Source organism: Lycium ferocissimum, unplaced genomic scaffold (genome assembly GCF_029784015.1).
Source record: "Lycium ferocissimum isolate CSIRO_LF1 unplaced genomic scaffold, AGI_CSIRO_Lferr_CH_V1 ctg653, whole genome shotgun sequence".
Taxonomy (NCBI): domain Eukaryota; kingdom Viridiplantae; phylum Streptophyta; class Magnoliopsida; order Solanales; family Solanaceae; genus Lycium; species Lycium ferocissimum.
In genome coordinates this window covers 328,981-352,082 of record NW_026726392.1, presented here as the reverse complement: position 1 = coordinate 352,082, position 23,102 = coordinate 328,981, and the positions used below count along the sequence as shown (strand labels likewise).

The window sequence follows — 23,102 nt, the reverse complement described above, 5'->3', positions numbered from 1 at the left end:
CAAAGTTAAAGTATTTCCAACATTAATGTAAGAATTTCAACATATGGACTAAAAGGATCATACATGCACATTTTATTCGAGTTGGGCTCCTAATGACCCGTTTCACTTGCATGTTTTGTGAGCATAGCGCATCCCATGCACTGCCTTGCTACCCCTACCTTGCGTGCTGGCAGAGCGTTGCGCGCTAGCTGTGCGCTGCATACTTGACAACATTATTATTTACTTTTTTTTTTTTTTTTTTGAAATTTCGTCGTTCTCTCTTTTTGTGAACTTTTCCCGAACAACTTGATTCTGAATAGTGTTATACACTTCGTGACACGTCCTTATTCTATCATAATCCTTAACATTCTATGACACGTGACATGATAGTTCTAATAGTTTAGCTCGCCGTAAAATATTAAAACTTAAGCATTTGCTTACAGCAACATGATAATTCTAATATTTTTAGCTCGCCGAAATTTTCAGGAGCGCTACAACACACACATAATACGTTTCAATATGTATTCATATAGACGGTTTGGTTCGATTTTTTCAATCTATTTTTTGTCGGCTGAGAAAAAAATGAAACCAATTTCTTTATAGTTTTAACTTTAAAAGATAAAATCAAATCAGATAAACAAATATCAAATTTTTTTCTAGTTCAATTCAAGTTTTGATTTGATTTTTTCTTTTTATGCCGAGATAATATCTCTTACAATTTGAACCAAACGACCCCTACATTGTACTACACAAATTTGAAAGGGGAAGGATGTCAAATATGAAAAGGGAGGAAGGAATTCGATCCCAGCACACCAAGTTCGGCGGAATATTTTCGATCAGTTTATCTCTCTTAGGTTTAGTTTTGATTCAGCGAAGAAACAAGCAAGTGAAGTTGTCACCAATTGCATTCATGCGGTGGTGGTGGGGAACAATAGTGATAGTGCTATTATTGTCATGCTGCAGCGGACATAGTGCTGCTATAGTCTCCCGGATTGCTTTTGGATCGTGCGCCAATCAAAGCGCTCCCCAGGTTCGTTTCTTTGTTTTTTTTTTTTTTTTTTTGGTTTTAAACTTAAGACTCCTCATTTTCCGTCCGTGGGCTGGCAGCCTATATGGGATGCAATAATCCGTTTTGATCCTCAAGTGTTCATCTGGATGGGCGACAACATCTACGGAGATATAAGACGTCCTTTCAAGCTTTTTGGAAAGGAGAGGACTATTGGCCCCTGGAAGAATGTCCCTAGGTTTTACCCTTCTTCTGAGCACGAAATGAAGTCCCGATATCATCAAGCTAAGACCATTCCTGGATATTCTACTCTCACCCGCAAAACTAAGGTATTCTACTACTCCTATCTCTTACTATATGTATACACTAACATTTCTGTTTAGAAAATGAAGAACCCTATACATCTTGGCCCTGGCTTATATTATTTTTTATAATCTCTAATATTGGAATCTTTTAGGTTATTGGCACCTGGGATGACCATGATTATGGATTAAACGACGCAGGAAAAGAATTTGAGAGCAAGATCACTAACCAAAGGCTTTTACTTGATTTTCTGGATGAACCGCTAGAAAGTACTCGGTAAGCAATCCCTCATTCTTCATAGTATCAAGAGGTGGTTGAGTCAACCGTCCTTCTCTCATTCTTTCTTTATATGTTAATTATCCAACTTCCTTATTTGGTTTTTGTTGTGGAAATCTAAAGTAGAAGTTGATCTTCAATTGACAAAATCCTTTATGACCTAGGATGGTGTCCTTTTTCATCGATCATATAGTTTGATTCCTCATTTCTTCATTGCTGTGGCTACTTGTCGGTCCCAACTAATGGAACTGTTGACATTTTAAGCTTGCTGTTCTTCTTTCAAATTGCTTTTTTCAGTCACTTTTCACCATTCTTTTTTCTCTAGGCGCAAACAAGCTGGTGTTTATGCATCATACATATTTGGTCCTGTGGGTAAACATGTTAAGGTATCTTCATGTTAATGTGAAATTTCTTATATGAGATTATTCTTTATATTGTTTAAACAATTGCAATCATTACCATCAACAAACTAATTTTTATTTACGTCCTTCAGTACCGTTTGATCTAATGGATGGTCTTCTCTAGGTCATTCTTTTGGATACAAGATATTACAGAGATCCTGTCTCTAGTGATGGCAGTATCTTAGGAGATGCACAATGGATGTGGTTGGAGAGGGAGTTGAAAGGTTCTCCTACGGCTATTACTATTATTGTATCATCTATTCAGGTATCAGATATGTTTTCACCTTGACGTTTGTAGAAGTCATTTATTTATTTATTTATTCTAGGAAGCATATGGCTTGCACTTGTGGCTATATTTGCAGTTATCAAGTTCAAATGTGAATCATTGCTATTGTAAGTTGCTGAGTTATTAAACTACTATGTGCATTAATTCAATATGTGTTAGCGATAAATCCTCCCTTCTAGTTGATAGTAACTCAGGATACCTCTATTTTTAAATTTTAGATCTAGTAGTTCCTACTCTATGGGATACTGTTGTAACTTCCTTCCCGTACTTAGGTTATGTTTAGATAGGTCTTATCCTTTCTTAGTTTACCTTTGCTGTAGAAGTTGTGTAAATCTACATATACTCATAGCCTTATTGGGCAAGCTTCTAAAATCAACTTATTTTGAATAGTGCTTTCCAAAAAAGTACGTTTTGGTGAGAAGCAGTTTTTGTTTGACCAATTAATTTAAAAAGCACTTTTGAGCAGCAATAGTGGACCTATTCCAGTTTCCTTAGTGAATAACATTTTGTTTGCATCTTAAATTATTCATGTTTCACGGCATTTGAGCTTCGTGGTCTATCCCATGCAACTAGTGCACTCAGTGTTACCGGAAAGGGGAAGAAAATTGGAGCCAAGCGGCAAGTCACTAACTATACCTTTTTTTGTGTGTGTGTGTTGGTTTTGGGTTGGGGGGGGGGGGTGCTGCTAGAAGTTGTGCAATTGAACTATATAGTCGGTCACTGCTTGGTGTTATTGAATTGGACCGATCTGCAGTTTCACTAGGGCATTCCTAGTCCAACAAGGGTTAATTATGAGACCTTAATGCGTAATTTTACATCAGCAACTTTTTATGGTCTACAACAACAACATACCCAGTAAATTCCCACAATGTGGGGTCTGGGGAGGGTACAGTGTACGCAAAACTTTTTATGGTCTATTACATTCAAAGGGCCAATGTTGGATTTGGGGCATTAAAATGTGCCTTATCAGAATTTAATGATTCAAACATGCACACAAGTTGTGCTTGTAGGGCAATAAAAGACGACATGAAATGGTATTTTGCATTTTGATATGTAACTTAGCAAATCATTCTTTGTAATTAGCAGCTCTCTCATTTGATCAAACTTTTCTTTGTTCTCCTCTTTTCCATTTTAATTAGATAGGCCCTTGGGCATCAAAGCCTTAAACAATTGTGTGCAGTTATTGAGAATGTAAACTAATATGTGAACCCACTGCCTGTATCAAAAATCAGCAAAAGAAGAAAGAAGCATGGCTTTTAAATGCTCATACATGAATATTCTAGGTGCTTTCCTATAATGAGCTGCATCGTATTTGCACAGGTCATATCAAATCATTCAGCTACAACTGGCCCTCTATTTTATACAGAGTCATGGGGACGATTTCCAAGGGAAAAAAGTCGTCTTTTCAAGTTGATATCTGATAGTAAGGTAATATATCGTTCTTTCCCATTATAGAGATTCGGTTAGTCCCACAACTGTATCTCATTAATATTTTAAGCGAATCTTTATAGTCTGTTTTTGGCTATTGGGTCTTTTATATCACTAACAAATGGTCCTTATATTAATGATGACTACGCCGAAAACTGAATAATATTATGTGAACCATCAGAAATAAAACAAGAAGAAAACAAATCATTATGATCCTCACTCTTCCTCAGCCTACCCTTAACTGCGTCCTGCCTTTCCCACATGCAGCCAGCAACCGTAACCCCCTTTCTCTTTTTCTCCAGCCCCACCCCCAAGGCTAACCCTGTTGCAGTCCTCCTACCCCTGCATCAAGGCCTTGGCAGAAAAGTGTTCTTTTGCAAAGTGTTAATCATCAAATTACCAACGGTGTGTTGAGTTGGGTTACCTACTCATCGAAAAGCTTAAATTGTTAGAGAGGGGACACAATTATTTATTTATGCTTGGTTAGCAATGCGAGCCTCACGTGCGACCTGACTCTTTTTTCTTGGGCAAGCACGTAGGAATTCTTTTGATAATGGGTGGTAATGAGACTTGATGTCAGGACCTTTGCCACTTCCGAAACCAAGTCAGATTCTTTGACTACCTTAACTAAACGTTTAAGTTAGATGAGATGCTCCCACGGTTCAATATAGTATTAGAGTAGATCCATTACTGATTTAGCTGCCAAATGTTGGGCTCTGTATAGAAAGCTCAATACTAATTCTCACTGACTTTTTAGCAAATAACACCATGTTAAGAGAAATAGACTTTGGGTCTAGCTCAACCCCGAAAGGTAGCTTATGAGGTGAGAATTGTCTATGATGTAGAGATTACCGCTCATATCCTCAACCAATATGGAACTCTAACATCCTGCGGCAATGCTGAATTCCAACGTCTTGGCAACATAATGCTTGATGGTCCACAACAGATTGAAACTTTTGAGACAAATTCACTTTTAACAAGACATACTTGGAACTTTCACGTTAAGTTATGATACACATCCCCTAGTGAATGAAGAAAGAGAGCTTCCTGGGGGTGGTGAAGATTGGTGCAACAGTAGACTCTTTTTCTCTTTTTATATTGTAAACATCTTTTCTTTTTGAGTATTTTGAGAATGTGTTGATTGTAATACTATTATTAGTCATATTTGATGGTCCTAATTGGCAAAAGAATTGCGGACTAGACCAACTGGAACTTTGAGGAACCCATAGCTGGAAATTGACGTTTCCAATAACACCTGCTTTAGTTCTGCATACATATTTGTCTTTTCCTTGGGCTACATGTTTAATTCAGAAGTCAGATTTGCTTTGTCTGGTTCTCATACCCAGTTATCAGTAAGATTGGCGATGTCTAATACCTCTTGCTATACACATAATAGATTTAGTTGTTTTCCTTGTATAGAGAGAAGGGGTTTTCTTCATAAGCGGAGATGTTCACTTTGGAGAAATTGCAAGATATAATTGTGCTGCTGGTTACCCCCTGTATGACATAACATCAAGTGGCCTTACCCAAGCAGTGGAGAAAGCAGTCTCTCCACCGCTGCATTTCGTTGTGAGATTTTTGGCATGGTTAACTCCAGCTATAATGCGAGTAAAGGACAAAAGCTGCAGATATCGTTCGTGCACTTATGGTTAGCATTTCTTACCCGTTTCCTGTGCCCATTTAAATATATGCTATAGCAGCTTTATGTCTAGATCATTAATCTTCAGTATGTGGATGTAATCTAGGTCAACCAAACTTTGGGACCATTGAGATCAATTGGGATTCAGATCCAGTAGGTTTGAAGTTTGACATCAGAGATGAAAAGGGATTGCCAGTGATTGCATTGAAAATCTCATTAACAGAACTCCAAGGCCAAAAGGTTGACTCCGAAATGACCATTGGCTTAGAAAAATTTCAAAAGTATTGCTCTCTTGAAGTTGACTCACCATGGTTTGTCAGATATCGGTTGGCAATATTTTTCTTTTCCGCTTTAGCTGGTAAATTACCTTTGAACTCATCATTTTCTTTTTTACTGCTGTTCTGATTGATGTGTTTATCATAAAAAAGTTCTCTTTCTTCAACAAATATTGAGTACCATACAAACTGATAATAATTCTAGCTTGTTGTCTGGTATTTTACTTGCATGTCTATTCTTGTTCTCTCCTCCGCACATGCATTGCTTTAATCTGCATTTGTGAAAAATGCTACCTGCCACTTAATTCCATATGCTGGCTTTCCATACTACTATATCACCTTCTTTCCTTTCCTCTTTGCTTGCCGCCAATGCAACATTTTGGACCTCCAATCCGGTTGGAAGGCAAAAGGTTGGAGAACCTTTTATCTTCTGTCCTTTGTGTGAAGGCGGTGTCGAGGAAAGAGTAACGAATAATTAAAGAACTGGAAGGATCTTATGGCTTTATGGCCCATCTGGGCAAGAATTGATGCATGAATATGAAATTGGAAAGGATGATCTTTATGCAAGTAGGAGGTAGTAGCCAGAAGCAGTCTTCCCCTTCTCAGAATGAAAGGTGCATTACTTTCCAATGTGATTAATTTATAGTGCTTGATGTGGAAATTCATGACAATCTTTAAGGCTAATTTAGGATCAAATAGTGGGAAAACAGGCAAGGAAGATTATCTGATGGGTGAAACAACGGAGAAAGTTCTGCGATGATTGGAAAGAGGTGTTCATGAAGGATAGGCAGAAGGTTTAGTGCAGAACAAAAAGATCTCAAAAGTATTCAGTGCATCAAAGACTTCAGCAAATGCAATCTTGCAACTAAACTTTTTTTTTTTTTTGTACTCCCGACATTAAAAAACTCAAGTAAACACATTGATTCATTACATAAAATATGACTAAAAGATCCCCTCTGTGGTGTGGTGGTCACATGGAGAGAAAGGAATGCTTTGAAGACAAAAAGGAAAATGTTGTTAATTTGGAACAAAAGTGAATTGCTTAGTTTTTGGTGTAACAAGACCATGGCAAATGTTTTCAAGCTGGAAGCTTTTGTTGACTACATACCTCGTCTTGAAAAACTGGATAAAACAAACTTGGACTAAAAGGGCTTTGAATGCTTCCTAGCTTTTATGTTTCGTACCAAAAACCTTCAATTATTACTCTGCCAATGTATAGCCGCAACATCATTCCTTTTTTCCTAAAAGGAGTTCTACTCCCCTGAGATTGGAGTTGGACCAAGTATGACATTGCTGCCATTTAAGTTCTTTAAAAAAGGCACATGGCGGCTGCTGGACAGTCATATCACAGACTTCACATCTTTTACCGTTTTTATTCAGGAGTGAGCCATAAAGTGTTCCTTATCTGACTTTTCTATAAGCTCTTTATTTCCAAAATCTGTAGTCATTAATTTACAAGAAGAAAGAATATCAAAATTAAAGTGATAAACGATATACCATTATACTTTCCATGTGTGTGGTAACCAAGGTGTTGTGATTATGAGTTATATGGCTTAAGAAAGATCAAAGATTAATTCAGGAGTGGATAAGAGTTTTGACCAAAATCTGTCCTGATACTTGTTTATGCTACTAATGTGATTTTGAATCTGTCAACCTACCGACAAATAGGGTCTAAATCAGTATAAAAAGACTCCTAATGTAGAACTTACCCTGTTCTCATTCTTTAAGAGGACTGCAAGGAGAAAGTGATAAAATAAGGTAACTTAGGTATTGAAATAAGCATCATGTTTCCAGCAAATAGAGTGTGACGTACGAATGGCCAAAGTACATTAACAAATTATACTCAAGAATGAGGTAACTTTTGACTTATAAATACCTATATATCCAGGCACTTTTTCCTGCTAAAGGCTTTGTTTACATTTTAGGCCGTACTAGGCTTGTTAAAGGCATCGGTGCAACTTGTGAGGCCTTTGCTAATATTGATATACCTTTTCATGTTGAATTTCCATGTTCTGATTGTGGTGGTTCCAATTTTTGCAGTGTTGCTTCTTGCAACCATAGGACTCCTCTGTGCGGTCAGGTCATGTTGCAAGAGATGCCATTGCAAATGCAAGCACGATTGAAGATTTTGAGTACTTTGTAGCCTTGAGATTAAATGCTGGCTATTGAGTGATACATGATCAGGTACTATCGACAACCTCCTTTTTTGTGGTTAAAACCTTTTTTTTTAATAAGTAAAGATTTTATTAAGAAAGTACCAAGTTGGTACAGAAAAAAGTACAGGACCTAGCAGCAAACTCTTTAATCCATATTACATATTATCTCCTAGCAAGTGTAAAAAGTCCAATTACTTCTCCATCCTATCTATAGTACTGCTATTACACCAAAAGTACAGATTTTTAATGCATTTGTTTTGTACTCTAGAAATCTGTAACTTCTTTCCATCAAAGCATGCCTTGTGGCTAAAACCTATTTTCACAATTGTAGTCACACTTCTATGAAAACCATGATATCATTAGCCAATTAACAATGATACTACGCCAGAAGGCTTGTTAAGGCTTGTTATGTCTGCTTGAATATCAAAAAACATTTACTGCTGATCTATTAGATAGCTAATAGGAAATTTTATTTTATGCATCACATAACCATCATAACTTATACGAGAGTCTCTCATTAAAACCGAAAAGGTAATTTCATATTTTCTTTCATTATTTTTATTAACTACATAGTTTGGCATTAAGTTTTAGTCGTAATTCTGTCCTGTAAGAAGCAAGGTGTCAGAATTCAGCAAATCAAAGTTTCAAGACTTGAACAATTAAAACTCATCGCTATCAGCTTGGGCAAGTTAAGGATGGAGTCCGATAAATCCCTTATTGTAGAAGTATATGAGTGGAGAAATCAGGGAGAGAATACCGAGCAATTTACGGAGTCCTATAACTTCAAATTTTCAGCCACTGAGATATAATGATTTGCAGATTTTACAATCAAAATGACACAAACTAGTGAATGAATGATATCTATAATCCTACCTTTAGTCCACGAGAATATGTATGACATAAGGTGATTGTATAATGTCTGACTATAAAGCAACTAGCAGATATATACACACCATAGAGAAACTTTTGGACAATGGAAAGCAACCAAGAGTAGAAAGTTCAACTGACTGAACATTGTTATCATGAAACATGAATCGACTATCACAGAAAAGTACTTGGTCTATGTTTCACTTAAGCTAAGTTTAGCAGCAGGTATACCAAAACCAAAATGAAAAGGACCATGTCTTAGTAGTTCTGGAATCAGAAGAAATGTTTATGTCATTGAAGCCTAAAGACTTGGATGATCTTCAATGAAAGAAAATGAGTGAAAAGTTATAGACAAGAACTTTTTCAGTAGCTCATACATTTTGTTACCACAATTTTTTTCTTCTTGGTCCTTTAGTTAAGTAGCTTAATGAGGAAAAATGTGGACTTTAAAATACATTTTCCGGCTTTAAGCGTGGTTGGGAGAGAGTAGTACTAGGTGGGTAACCCCTTGGGAAGTCCTCATGTTGCATCCCTCTTTTCTACCTCCACGAGGTAGGGGTAAGGTTTGCGTACACTCTACCTACCCAGACCCACATGTGGGCTTACACTGGGTATGTTATTGTTGTTGTTGAGTTTGCTTTTTGGGACTGTTCTATTGCCTCGGATGTCAGATACCTTCGTAGTCTGTTAACCAACATGACCCTTCATGGCTATAAAAAATGGATATCAGTACATTTGACTAATTTAATACATGACCAAATCAGCTACCAACTCTGAATTGTAACGTGTTGTTCATTCAGGTTTATATCTTACCGTTTCTTTTTTCCCCAAACCACTATATATCTTGCAGCAAGAGCATCTGTTTTTATCGACAAAAGGTGAAATAAATCGGTTATGTTGCAAGGGTGAAAAGTTAGAAGCACTTTGGATTCTCATGTGATTGCTCGTAAAGTGAAGATTATACGTACACAAGGCTAAAAGGTGGAAAGAGAAGAAAAACCAGGTATATTACATTTGATTAATTAGAAATAAAAAATGTATTTTAAAGTCTACATTTTTCCGGCTAGGTGAGTCTACATGTATTTTAGGTACTGGAAAGAGGTGAATCTACAATACTAGGAAGTAGGCAAGAGAGACTCTCGGGGGACGTGGGAGCATTTTTGAAAACCCTGCTAAAGGTTTTCAACTTTGCCACAATGGACTTTATACATCTCTGCTCTTCTTTAAACTCCATTGTCGTTCTGGTATGAATGAAGAACCTTAAGAAATAGGCACTAATTAGGAGGGAGTTGGGGTGGGGAGAAGATTGAAACAAATTGAATATGAAAATACGTAATTGTGTATTTGGAGGATTTTTTATTGTCAGTATTGAGCTCCTTTGTGCTGTTCATTATAGTAATACGGCCACCCTTCAATAAAAAAAAAACGACTACCCTCTCCTTCCTCTTCCTTTCAAGATGGATAACACCATCTTCTTCGCGGTGGGCTTTAAATCATATTATATCACGAGATTATTAGAATCAGCTGATCTTTTGTTCGACTGGACTGAAAGAAGCAGAGCTTTCATTAGGAGAACAACCTTCAACATAGCTACCAATTAATGGCTAGCCCGAGTCATGATGGAAGCCTCGAAATTTCAGGGCAACATGGTCAGGAGATGGAAGAGAAAAGACAAAATTTTTCTTACAACAGGTTTGGGAGATACATTAATGTTACTATTCTCAAAAAAAAAAAAAAAAAAAAAAAAAGGTTGGGAGATACATTAGCATTGTCAGCCTACGAGGAAGAAGATCGGTCCTAATCATCCCTGAGTTAGCTTTTAATACGGGCTGGAATGATATTGTAAACAAGGTGTCCAGGTTCATTATGCTCACCCTTCTCAACCTTTCTCATTCGAGTCCTGATTAATAGAGTACAGCATCCCTTTTGCTGATGCGGTCAGAGGCAGTAAATGGTTGGTAGGGAGTTAAATCAAACTCAGATTCAGGTTGGTTTGGGACTGGAAAAAGGCAAAATCATTTGCATTGATGAGGCTTTTTTTTTTTTTTTTTTAATGACAAGGGAACCCACAGCATCGGGTGCGCACAGGGTAAATCCCGTTCTTGTGCAATAGCCCGCAAACCACACAGAAGAGATACCCCGTGCGACAAGCTCGACTCACAAGGCAAATCCACTGCTGTTGTAGGCAGCGGTTTCGAACCTGAGACCTCCACTATGGAAGCCCCATGCTCAACCAACTCAACCACCCTTGCGGGTTGATGAGGCTTTTAATCAGTCACAAAACTAAGTTTTGAACAGATGTTTGGTATGCAAATTTAATGCAAACAACTCGGAATTCCCCACTCTCTCTGATATTAGAAGCTGGTCTCAGTCTTTATGGAACCTTGCCAACAGACTGAATATTTACAAAATGGGGAACCACTCTTTCCTCCTCGAGTTTGCAGCCAAAGCCACTGCTGAACTGGTCATGAACGGCATCTGGAGATGGAAAAAGTTCCCAGCTTCCAGAGTTGGTGGACACTGACTTCAGGGGCAACATAACAGTCCCAAAAAGCAAACTCAACAACAACAATAACATGCCCAGTGTAATCCCACAGGTAGGGTCTGGCTAGGTAGAGTGTACACAAACCTTACCCCTACCTCGTGGAGGTAGAAAGGAGGGATGCAACACGACTTTCCAGGGGGTCACCCATCCTACTACTACTCTCGCCAATTTCTTCTCCAACACAGAAAGTCGCCGTAATTTCAGCCTAAGCTTGAATCGTGAAAGTAAACCCTCCATTTTTAATGTTACTTCCTTCGGAATATTGCGTCCATCGACTTTAATTCTGACTCTAGCCCATTTGAGATGATTCTGAATTTGTGTTTCTCCTCTTCCATCTCGAGCCAACTTCCACAGTAATCACCCAATGTTTTGAAGGTCTTTTGCGACCAGAGGTGTAGCGGTAGACCAACAAATTTCACCCAAACTGAGATCATACCAGCACTAACGTGTCGGATCTCATCAGAACTCCGAAGTTAAGCGTCCTTGGGAGAAGAAAGGAGAGCAATAAATTTTTTCCAGCAGATTTCAAGAGAGTTGTCAGCAAATACACCTGTAGGTCAAACCTCTATTTTTAAAACAGCGCACTTGAGCACACGTCACATGAGAAACCTTATCAATCCCACGAAACAGCCACACAACTCATGGGTCCTAATTTTTTGGGCCCAAATCAGTCTGAGGTTTTGGGCCGACTTAGAGAGTCCACATCTCAGGATCTTTGTTTTAACAAAAAATTGCACGATTTTCCCTTCAAATGGGCTGGTCTTTAATTTTTTCCTGTCAAATAGAACTTATGCCTTCCAGGGCATAAGTTATTTAAGGAATCCGGTACAACTTGTGCGGGATCCTTAATAACTTATGTCTCAGGAGGCATAAATTTCATTTGAGGGGCAAAAATTAAAGGCAAAGTACAAATAGGGGCAAAAATGCTCATGACCCTTGTTTTAATGAAGCACATGCTCTAGCACATGAGGATCAAATTAGAACCATGCGAAATCTGCCCTCTTCTGCTCATTTCAATCTAAATCCTCTCTTAACAGTCCCGAAAGAAATTGCCGCCACATTTCTCCATTCTTTTGCCCAGTGAGAAGCGGCTAGCCTCAAAACTTCTATCACTCCTCCACTGTTATCACCCCCACAGTCCCCCACCATCTCACAAAATAAAGAAACAACCAAGGACAAAGATATTGAGATTTTGCCGATCACTGAAACAACACCAGACATGCAGACTCACTCTAAAGACCAAAATTTGCAAATCATGCAAATTCATGATGTGGAACCAGTAGCCACTCTTCAGTTGGGGTCTCACATGAGTTTATGCTCCACATTCCGGAATTGATAAGCAACTTTGTTGGGAGGAAATTGCAACTTCAAGAGGTCTATGGGAGGGACCATGTGTAGTCTGTGGTGATTTCAACCCCAACAGATTTATGCATGAAAGAGGAAATAGGACAGTAATTACCAACTCCATGACTGACTTTTCTGAATAGATGGAAGATTTGGAACAGGTTGACCGTCCTCTTAATGGTGGTTGTTTCACATGGTTCAGAGGGATAAACCACAAAAGTGCAGCAAAGCTTGATAGAGTCCTCTTTTCAGTGGGCTGGGAGGAAGCTTTCAGACAAAGAATTCTCCCTATAGAACTATTTGATCACACTCCTACTCTTCTTGAATGTGGCAATTGGGGACAGAAGAAGAACTACTTCAAATTTGAGAACTGGTGACTTGAAGTAGAACGTTTTACTAATTTGATACAACATTGGTGGTCAAGATTTGTGGTCCATAACTGCCCTGATCACAAGCTTAGCACCAAATTGAAATTGCTTGAAGGAAAACTAAAGGAATGGAGTAAGACAAATTCTGGTGAAATGATGAACAAAAAAACAACCTCTTGAATGAGTTGGCTGATGTGGATCAGGCTCAAGATGCTCGGGACCTTAATGAAGATGAGATGATGATCAGAGCCACCGTGCTTGTTGAATTAGAAAACATGCTAAAAAGGAAGAGGTGTCTTGTGGTCACAATTGGGAGACAAAAATACTACATTTTCTCAGAGAATCCGCAGGAGATACAACACAATTGACAAATTAGTTGTCAATGGAGGAGAGGTGCCACATCCTGAAGACATTCAAATGGCGATAGTAGACTTTTACAAGAATATTTACTAAGAAACAGAACCATGGAGGCCAACTTTTGAATTCTCAAGCTCTGCCAAAATCACTCAGGATGAACAAGTGTGGCTACAAAGACCTTTTAGTGAGGCAGAAGTCCTCCAGATTATTAACAAAAGTGCTTTGGTCAAACCCCCAGGTCCTGATGGCTTCACTATGGGTTATTGGGGTTTTTTCAAAACTTGGAGTGTATCTCAGAGATGATATCATGCAAACCATTCATAACTTTCACCAGAATGAATGCATTGAGAGGTCTTTCAATGCCACCTTCATTGCATTGATTCCCGAAAAGAATAGAGTAGAAGAGCTCAGGGGTTTGTCTTAGAGGGGGGGGGGAGGAATCTACAAGATTATCTCTGAGCTCATCACTGCGAGGTTGAAATCTGTAATAGCAGAGCTTGTAGATGAACATCAAATGACTTATATTAAAGGCAGACATATCATGGGTGCAATTGTACTTGCTAATGAATTGGTGGATTCCAGGCTTCAACAAAAAACGCCTGAACTACTATGCAAACTTGACATTGAAAAGACTTCTGATTATGTTAATTGATCCGTTTTTGTATCTCAACTGCCAAATTCTTTGTCTTGGTAAATGGAAATCCTGAGGGATTTTTCCAATCCAGGAGGGACCTAATGCAGAGGAATCCCTTGTTCCCTTTTCTTTTTATACTGGCTATGGAAGGCCTTAACCATATGCTTAGAATAGCCAACTCCAATAACTTGATCAGATGATCTTGTACCAGAGACACCACGGGTGGAACTACGGAGGTTACTCACCTCCTATGTGGTGATAACTTCCTAGTTTTTTGTGATGCTAAAGTTTGGCAAATTAGACACATCTGAGGGCAATTCTCACCATTTTTGAAGGTATCTCTGGCTTCCATGTGAACTGGTACAAGTTCATTCTGTATCCAGTTAATCAGGCCCCCTGATCTTCCTTTTTTTTCCTGAGAACCTTGGTTGTCAGTTGGGTTCATTACCATCCAAATACCTTGCAATGCCTCTTGGTGCGAAGAGCAAATCCAAGGAAATCTGGAATGAAGTGGTGGAGAGTTGTGCTAAAAAGTTAGCAAGATGGAAATGTCAATATCTATCGTTGGGAGACAGACTAACTCTAATAAATACAGTTCTTGATGCCCTCCTCACTTGCACGTGAGTCAGGTTTGGAGTCATCAAGGCTGGAAATTGCTATTCAGAAGAGCTCTTAATGACGGGGAAATTGATAGGTTAGCCACTCTTTTAAAGACTTTGGAACCTCACAATGCTGCCTCAGATCTCCCCGACAAGCCTGTATGGATGCTCAACAACAAGAGCACTTTCACTGTGAGGAGTGTCAAATTCATGTTTATTGCACGTCCAGACATTAAATAAGCAGGGATTCAAATTGCCTCGTCTTCCTTCTTCTATAGTTATTAGTGGTCCGGAAAAATCACAGGTTCTTCTTTTGATGTTTTATATATCAACATTTTATTTTAGAGCTTTGTACTCTAACAAGAGATATACGTGCAACACACGTCTAGAAACTAGTTTAATTAAAAACAGTAAAACATCAATTTCATAGTACATCCACATAACTCAAAACTGGGTCTTAGTGTCAAAAAGACGTGAGATTATAGCAGCTCCTGTACCTGTATGTGAGTTTATATGTTAAAACTTTGTATTCTGATATTTTAATGGGTTGTAGTTTGTGGGACCCCTCTTAACTGATTGCTGTGTCACAGGTGAATCTGGAGGGCAAGTCAACTAGATGAAAATATGATTATGCCTTAATTCCAAGGTAGTTGTGGTCAGTTGTATGAATCTTCAATATCATAAATATTCTATCTAGATCCATAATATTCCAATACTCGGTTCTGAAGAATTATGTTTAACACTTGGGCTTCTCTAGTATACCCCAGTGGTTATATATCCGAGTCTTACACTAAGCACTAGTCCTTGGTATCACTTGTACTTCAATTACCATTGTTTTTCATCTTTTACTTTACCTGAATATCAGAACATTGGAGTATATCTTTTGAGATGACTTCAGTAATGTTATTTTCAATTTCCCTAGTCTTCCATTTCATCCAGCTAATCACACTATTGCATGGCATTTAGCACTAGCTACTATTTTTATAATTTGACAAGCCATTAAATATACAAATTGACTACCCGATTAACTCCAGTAAAAACATTGGGAGAGCAATTGAGATCACTTAACTCGATTCAAACCAGTGACTTGGATAGCGTGCGGAGTATGGAAGTGCTTACGATGAGGAACTCAATAAGAACTGCTGAGTATGGTTCGTAAATTAAATTAACTACAATAAAATTTGAGATAATGAATCAGAATCTCACTAAATAATTGCGTTTTTATTAGTTTCGCTATTCTGACTTTACGTTATCCCACTTGAACACTAACTTTAAGGTGCTAAACTCACCTAAACTATCACGTTTTTTTTAGTTTCATACTTAAACTATACCTCATTAATATCATTTTTTTGCGCGGAGTGCCCTTCTTTTGGGCTGGTCTTTATATTTTGCCCCTCATTTATGCCTTCTTTAATTTTTGCCCCTGCCGCCTGTTTAATGAAAGTTTTTTGACGAAATTACCCTTACCCCATTAAAACCCTTTCTATTTCGTCATTTGCCCTTTTCTTTTCTTTTTTTGCTTCTTCGTTCCTCCTTTGTTTTGTGTCTGTCTTATCTGTTCCAAAATTTAGGTACGAATTTGGATCTTTTGCTCGTTTCAATATTTGTTTTTATGTTAAATTGTTGTTTGTTGAATTGATATCTTTGTCTTCGTCGTTTTTTATATTTAAGTGATCCTTTTTGATTTAAAATTATAGTGTTTTGTTAAAGTGTTGTCCGTATGATTTTTTGAACTTTAGTTTTCGTTGCCCATGTATATATATTTTGGTTTTTTGAATGTCGTATTATGAATGTCGTAATATGTTTTAGTTGATTTTGATATGCGTTTTGGTTTTCTCTTCGTTGAATCTTTGAAGTTTTGTACGTGAATGCCTATTTTATGTTGTTGTCGTTGTTTTTGTTTAATAATCGTTTTTGTGAAGAATGTGTTTGTGCGAGGCGGCATATGCCTGTTCTACGAATTTTTGTTTTTTGAAACTACATTTATGCCTATTCCGGCATAATTTCGTGATTTAAGTTACTTTGTATGTGTTATGATTTTTTGGTTTTTATGATAGTTTATATGTTTTCCTGATTATAAGCTTTAGTTTAAGATTTTTGGTGTTTTTTTTGTTTAGTAACCTGTGTTTTCATGAAGACTGTGTTTGTCTGAGGCAACATATGCCGGTCCCAGAGTTATTGGTTTTTGAAACTATGTCGGTTATGTTTTAAGATAAAGTTATGCTCGTCTTATAACTTCATGAATTAAGTTAATTTATGTGTGTCTTTGTTTTTTGGTGTTTTCTTGTTAATAATTTTTGTTTTTATGCAATCTTACGTGTTTTGGTTCTTTCTTCTATTATGCAGGTATTTGTGAGTATGACATGAAAAGAGAGCAAGATCCGTGAAGAAAGCAAAAAAATAGATTGTTTTAGTTGAGCAAGATCCGTGAAGAAAGGAAAAAATAGTTTGTCTTAGTTATTTTTGCACTATGTAATTTTGTTTTTTTTTTTTTGCGCCTTGTGTTTTTTGTAAATGTTATAAGATTGTACAAGCTTTGTTTTGTGTTATAAATTTCAACTTTAACCACCTTTGTAATTTGATGGTGTTCATTTTTAATCTCAACTTCTCTCGTTCATAAAAGTTCGCTATTTTGTTGAAAATCCAAGTTATACCGTTTCCATCACAACTTCATGGTTGTTATATAATAGAAGTTTGCCGGGGTCGGCATAGTTTCTCATTATGTAAATAGAAGTTCCGCCCATTCCCGGCGAATTTAAGTTAAGAAAACTTGCCATAACCAACAACAAAGACAAACCATTTGAAGTTATTTGACCAAATTAAAATGCATTTATTGGGGATTATTTGTGACGGAAAGCTGTTATTTTGTTGAAAACCAAATTTATGGTGGTTATTTATTAGGAGTTTGCCGGGTCGGCATAGTTCCTCATTTTATGAACAAGTTCCACCCATACCTAAAAATCAAAACAAAGATAAAACGTTTTTAACTTTTCTCGAACAAATTTAACGCATTTTATCGGGATTAGTCGAGACGCCATAATGGTTGTTTTAGTATGAATGAATTTTTGCTATGAATGAATGAAATATTTTACTTAGTGTTAATTGTATTGTGTCAATGTTTTATCCAATTTTCCAAAGATTTTAAAAATGTTATATAAGCAACAAAGCCCATAAGTATGCCGCTAACGGCATACTTATTTATTTTGTAAGCAAAGACCCGCGGTCCGCATAAATGTGAAACATGAAAACAACAGAGAGAATAATATTGTTATGTCCCAAGGCATACATCTATTAAACTTACCAGATGTAGTATTTGAGATACCAATTTTGTTTCCCCAGCAAAATCGTTATACCCGCCACAGAGGCATAAATTATAAAATCGGATAATTAAATTTGATGATTTTTTTTTCTTTTTCCTCAATGTTTTATGGTAGAGAATTGTAGATTTCATGTAGTGGACATTTATCTCTTTCTTATATAGTTTTTTATTATCAACAACAAGAAGATAACAACTTAGTAAAAGAAAATAATAAAAGAAAGAATGGACGGAAATTAAGAATAAATGTGTGATTGATAAAAAGCTTAAGTCTCGGTCTTAGTACTACCAAAGTTTTGCCATTTCTTTCGTGCAAGTAGTGCGCATTATGCGTCAAGAATCATAAGATCAATTCATATAAACCATGTATAAGAGGTGTGATGTTAGGATGACAATTTCGTCTTCCCGTATCGTCTTAATATGGATCGAGAGGATGACCGGATCGTGGTTACAAAGTTGTTCTAGTGTGTCCAAAGAACTTGCATCTACCACATCCGTACGTGTACTTTGTCGATTCTCTTCTTGGGCGATATCTTTTTGTTTGTTTTCTTCCGTGTCTTATTTTAACATCAAAGGCATTATTTTAATATCCATAATGTTTTGTGGAATAATCCATGAGTCTTGATTTCCAACCGATAGTATTTCACCTTTTCGTATGTCTCTTGGCTTGTTTCTTGAACCGGTCACATTGTTACATGTAGATTTTGGCAAACTTCTTTTGTCTATAATCATGGTACGTGTGCACGGTAACTCGTCGGGGCTTTGGAACTCCAAGCACTCACAAGTCATATTCTTCAGTTCTACATTGTATTGATATCCTTCATCTTTCACAACAAATTTGACGGGAGTTATGTTTTCTACCCGTGAAATTGACAATATAAATGAGTGATATTTTTTGTGGCAATTTTCAGATTATACGAGAGTTATGCCCTTTTCCGCATACTTCCCGTACATTGAAAATAATATTCTCCGCTCTTCCTACAGAACTAAGTATAAAATAGGTCATAGTTGTTCCTTTGTCCAAGATAACTTTTGTGTTTGGTTAATTTTAAACTATCCATTGCTCATAAAACTAAGATTGAAGTGTGTGTTGGTAAAATCTACTTACTTTCATTGTGAGCATAAAAAAAAGGTAATAGTTATGCCTCACCCAAGATAATTCCATGCTAGTTAATATAAGTTTCGCTTCCTTCCTAATAACTAAGTATAAAAATAGGGTGATAGTTTTTCCTTTATCCAAAGATAACTTTTGTGTTTGGTTAAAATTAAACTATTCATTGCTCACCAATCTAATATTGAAGTCATGTGTTGGTAAAATGTACTTACTTTCATTGTGAAGCCTCTACTTATCTTTTCGCGTAATCTTTTCACCCTCAACACGTCGAGTCATGGGACGGTCCCTGCGTCCAATTTTCTCTCCGGTAAAACCAATTTTTGAGCTTGTTCGGGATGTAATCAATACATGCCATTATTGGCAACTCCCTTGCTTCTCAATACGTAATTCATTGTCTCGACATTGTTTGTTGTGAGCATGTTGTAACGCCCGTTGGTGTGGAATGAACGTGCCCATCTTTCCGTGGTTCTTCTTCTATGTATTCGTAGCCTTTGGGTCGATTTGTTGTATCTCGTGACATATAGGTACGAAACTCTCTCGCCCGTTTAGTAGTTGCCGCATTGTAGAACAAAGGATAGGATCGCTCGGACGGGAAATATTTTAAAGTTCTTCTCCACGTGGTAGATGCATATTCCATGCCGGGTATCCGGATACAGTTCTTTGATTGCGGTTAATTGACGAGTGGCGATCGGAAAGAATTGATAGGTCTTTGCGCGTGCCAAACACCTTTTTCACGTGTCCGAAGAACCACCGTAGGATTCATTATTCTCGAGTCGCAATACCAAATGCGAGAGAAATATGCTGTTGTTTCCATCTTTTGCTACTGGCGATCATGAGCATACCGCGGTATTTTGATTTCAAGAAGGTTGCATCCACCATCATCGGTCACGGTTTTCCAACCCTCAATCGATGCTCCATACGCGAAAAGCATATTTAAACTTATTGTCAGTCCATTTGATGTTAGCAATCGTTCCAGGATTTCTTAATTTCATCATGTGAAGATATTGCGTGAGAAGTGTGTAGTTATTTTCCGGGCTTCCTCTTATGACATTATAAGCGTGTTGGAGGGAACGCCATGCTTTGTGGTAACCGAAGGTGCAAGCCATATCTCGCTTCTCATTTCTTCAATGACAAATTGGGTGTTATCTCTTGTAGCGTATGGCGTACTGGTCCGTAATGTATTCCGCTATGACTTTTGAAGTTGCATTCCTCATGTCGAGGGTGATGAAATTTATTGAACAACTATGTCTCTTTTCAAAGTTAACTACTTTGAAAAGTTCTGATCCTCTGAACCTTGAACTGTGGAAACGCCAAATGCAGGTTGGATCAACACATCTGATGTAATACCGTTGCGTGCATGACTTTTCTACCTTGTACTGTTGATGACGAGTAATTGCAATGTTATTCATGCACTTTTTCACTGTATCTTTGTCTTTGAATAAAATGCCAACTTCTATTTGATCAATCGATGTACTACGTGTCAAAATTTGTGTATCATTTTGTATCCTCTTCCTTTTTAGTGTCTTTGTTTTGTTGCATGGCTGTGTTTGTGTCTCTTCAACTGTCATGCTCGGAGTAAGTGATACAACATTCATTGAAGTTGGATGCTGAGAAAGGTCATTGTTTACAACTTGCTCAATGTTTGGCGGTTGCCATCGTAGCCGCCGAGGTGTCCGGTTAGGAGTTACTATCTCGCTCGCTCGTTGTAATCCCAAGGTTATGTCCAATAAGTAGCCGTGTTGTTCGTCATCCAATCCAACTTCGACATGTCTTCCATAAGCAATGAGTTGTCCGTCAATTTCTCTATGGTTTGTCCTTCGTTGTTAGATAGATTCATTATGATGTTCTTGTAATGGGTTGTCTCTTCGCATCACCTGAATCGAACTCTAATATGAAACGGGAATTCCCGAAGTTGTCATTGTTGTTGAGCGGTACAAGCAAGTGTGAAGATCAATGTCGTTTTTACACGCATCCCTTGATGTTTTCTCACCGGTGTCAAACCATATGTTGGCCTCTTTTTTTTTTTGCCGAGTATGTTGTGTATGCCCCGCAAATATCCGTTGAGTGAATTGTTGAAAATTTACACCATCATTGACAAGTATTAGCTTGGTTTCATGATTAACATAATTGTAGGCGCGCCCATTTGCCGTCAAGGCTACGTATGCATCTTGGGTGTCATTTTTTTTTGTTAAACTTCCCCTTTGAAGAGAGATTCACTTGAGAAAAAAACCAAAATGAAATGTATTTAAGTTGTTAGTTTTGAAAATTTAAGTTCTCGCCTTCCCCAGCCAGAACTGCTTTGTATGTAATGTCATGAAGTATGCCCGAAACGGCATACTCTACCATTTTGTAAACGAAGTTCTCCGCTACCAAAGATTCTTCAAAACGGAGTAATCGTTTCGCAATGCTTATTCCAATGAAATTGCAACAGTTTATTTTCATGAAACCGAAAACCTCCTCTCGTCTTTATCCAATTTAAATCAAATCCATGCAACAGCTTATTCCAATTTAAAATGGACTAATTTATACTTATATAAACCAACACAACTTTGAAGAGGAAAAAAAAACACTTTACTTCGAAAACCAGATATAATCACATACAAAATGAACCAAAATCAACATATTGTACATGTTAATGAGTGCCACGGCAAGCACATGAACATGCCCATCCTCATAACCAAATCCATCCTAATATTGCAAATTTGCAAATTACTCATGAAATTGCCGATATCAAAAGAGATATAGATTTTCCGAGGGCTCTTTACGGTGCTCTAAGTAGAGAAAATGATGATCTACGAAGAGAATTACGATTTGTAAGGCGGAGGTTATTCCAAAGACACCGGCCAAGTTGACGATGGGGCAATTTGGAATGGGTACACGTGAAATTAGAACTGATGATGGTAGTTTGGTACTTATGAAGTTAGGATTTTATGTTTTGTGGATATATATATATATATATATATATATATATATATATATATACATACTTGTTCGAAGTTTGTTCGGAACTTTGCCGATGGCATGCTCTACTACTTTGTAAATTGTACTTTTGCTGCCTCCGTATACTTGTTATTAAGGTGGTTCAGAACAATGCCGTTAACGGCATACTCTACCCCGTAAATTGAACTTTTGCCTCCTCCGACATAAGCACTTTTTGTTTTGTCGATGATAATGCAAAGAATTGTTTTTGGTTAAAAAAAATTTAAAAAAATGAAAACCTCCTACCTTCATCCAAATAAAATCAAATGCCTCAGCAAGTTATTCCAATTAGAGGATTGACTCAACCGGACTAATTTATACTTCTACATAAACTTAACTTTTGCCTTCTCCGCATACTTGTTATGAAATTGGTTCAAAACATTGCCGTTAACGGCATACTCTACTCTTTTGTAAATTGAACTTTTTGCCTCCTCCGCATAATGAATTTTTGTTTTCTTGATGATAATGCGAATCGGACTAATTTATACTTCTACATAAACCGTAACTTTTGCCTTCTCCGCATACTTGTTATGAAATTGGTTCAAAACATTGCGTTAGCTCTGATACTTACTCTTTTGCAAATTGAACTTTTTGCCTCCTCCGGCATACTTGTTCTAAATTTGCACACGCTTTACCTTAATTCAAGTTTAAATCGATAAGCATTGCTCGATTTAAATTGAATTTACTATAATTACAATTTCAAGTAAATAAGCATTGTATACTAATTTAATTAAGGTATAAAGTAATTAAAATCGGAGCAAAGCATTAAATCCAATCGATTCTATTTTCCGAATAATTTTATAGTGCGTAATGTTCAATGCGAGCCGTATGTCATCTCGTTTCTTAATAATCGAGTGTCATAGAAGATGATCTTTTTCAAATATTAACAATCTAAACTCCATAAAATCGTTAAATTGAGTTGAATTAAGATTTGTACCTTTTACCGATGTTGTAGTGACAAAAATCAATGGAGAAATACGGCTTGAAACAACGATTTGAATAATTGAGAAATCGATTTGGGAACGAAGTTGGGTCGGGTTAACGATAGAAGGATTTGAGAATAACGATTTTTGTTGTGTTTTATATGTAATTGGGGGTAGTAATGTCTTTTTACTATGTTAGTTTTATTGCTCGGAAGAACATAAATTAAAAACTGGCACCATTTTGAGGGGCAAAATCTAAAGACCAGCCCAAAAGAGGGGCATTCGCGCCAATTGCCCCATTAATATC

The 23,102-nt window shown here is 37.2% G+C and overlaps 1 protein-coding gene across 2 annotated transcripts; it reads left to right on the top strand.

The window, feature by feature from the left end:
- The first annotated feature begins 351 nt into the window (after window positions 1-351).
- Window positions 352-15,390, top strand: LOC132045348 (uncharacterized). Of its 2 annotated transcripts, XM_059435913.1 has the most exons (11): window positions 354-1,009; window positions 1,087-1,314; window positions 1,443-1,564; window positions 1,890-1,950; window positions 2,090-2,230; window positions 3,572-3,679; window positions 5,099-5,327; window positions 5,425-5,676; window positions 7,634-7,777; window positions 9,467-9,619; window positions 15,054-15,390. In XM_059435913.1, the coding sequence occupies exons 1-9, from the start codon at window positions 749-751 to the stop codon at window positions 7,714-7,716; spliced, it is 1,485 nt and encodes a 494-aa protein (XP_059291896.1). In that variant the 5' UTR covers window positions 354-748; the 3' UTR covers window positions 7,717-7,777; window positions 9,467-9,619; window positions 15,054-15,390. The 2 variants fall into 2 exon arrangements, with proteins under 2 accessions (XP_059291897.1, XP_059291896.1); XM_059435914.1 differs by lacking the exon at window positions 9,467-9,619 and having other exon boundaries at window positions 352-1,009.
- Window positions 15,391-23,102: the final 7,712 nt, after the last annotated feature.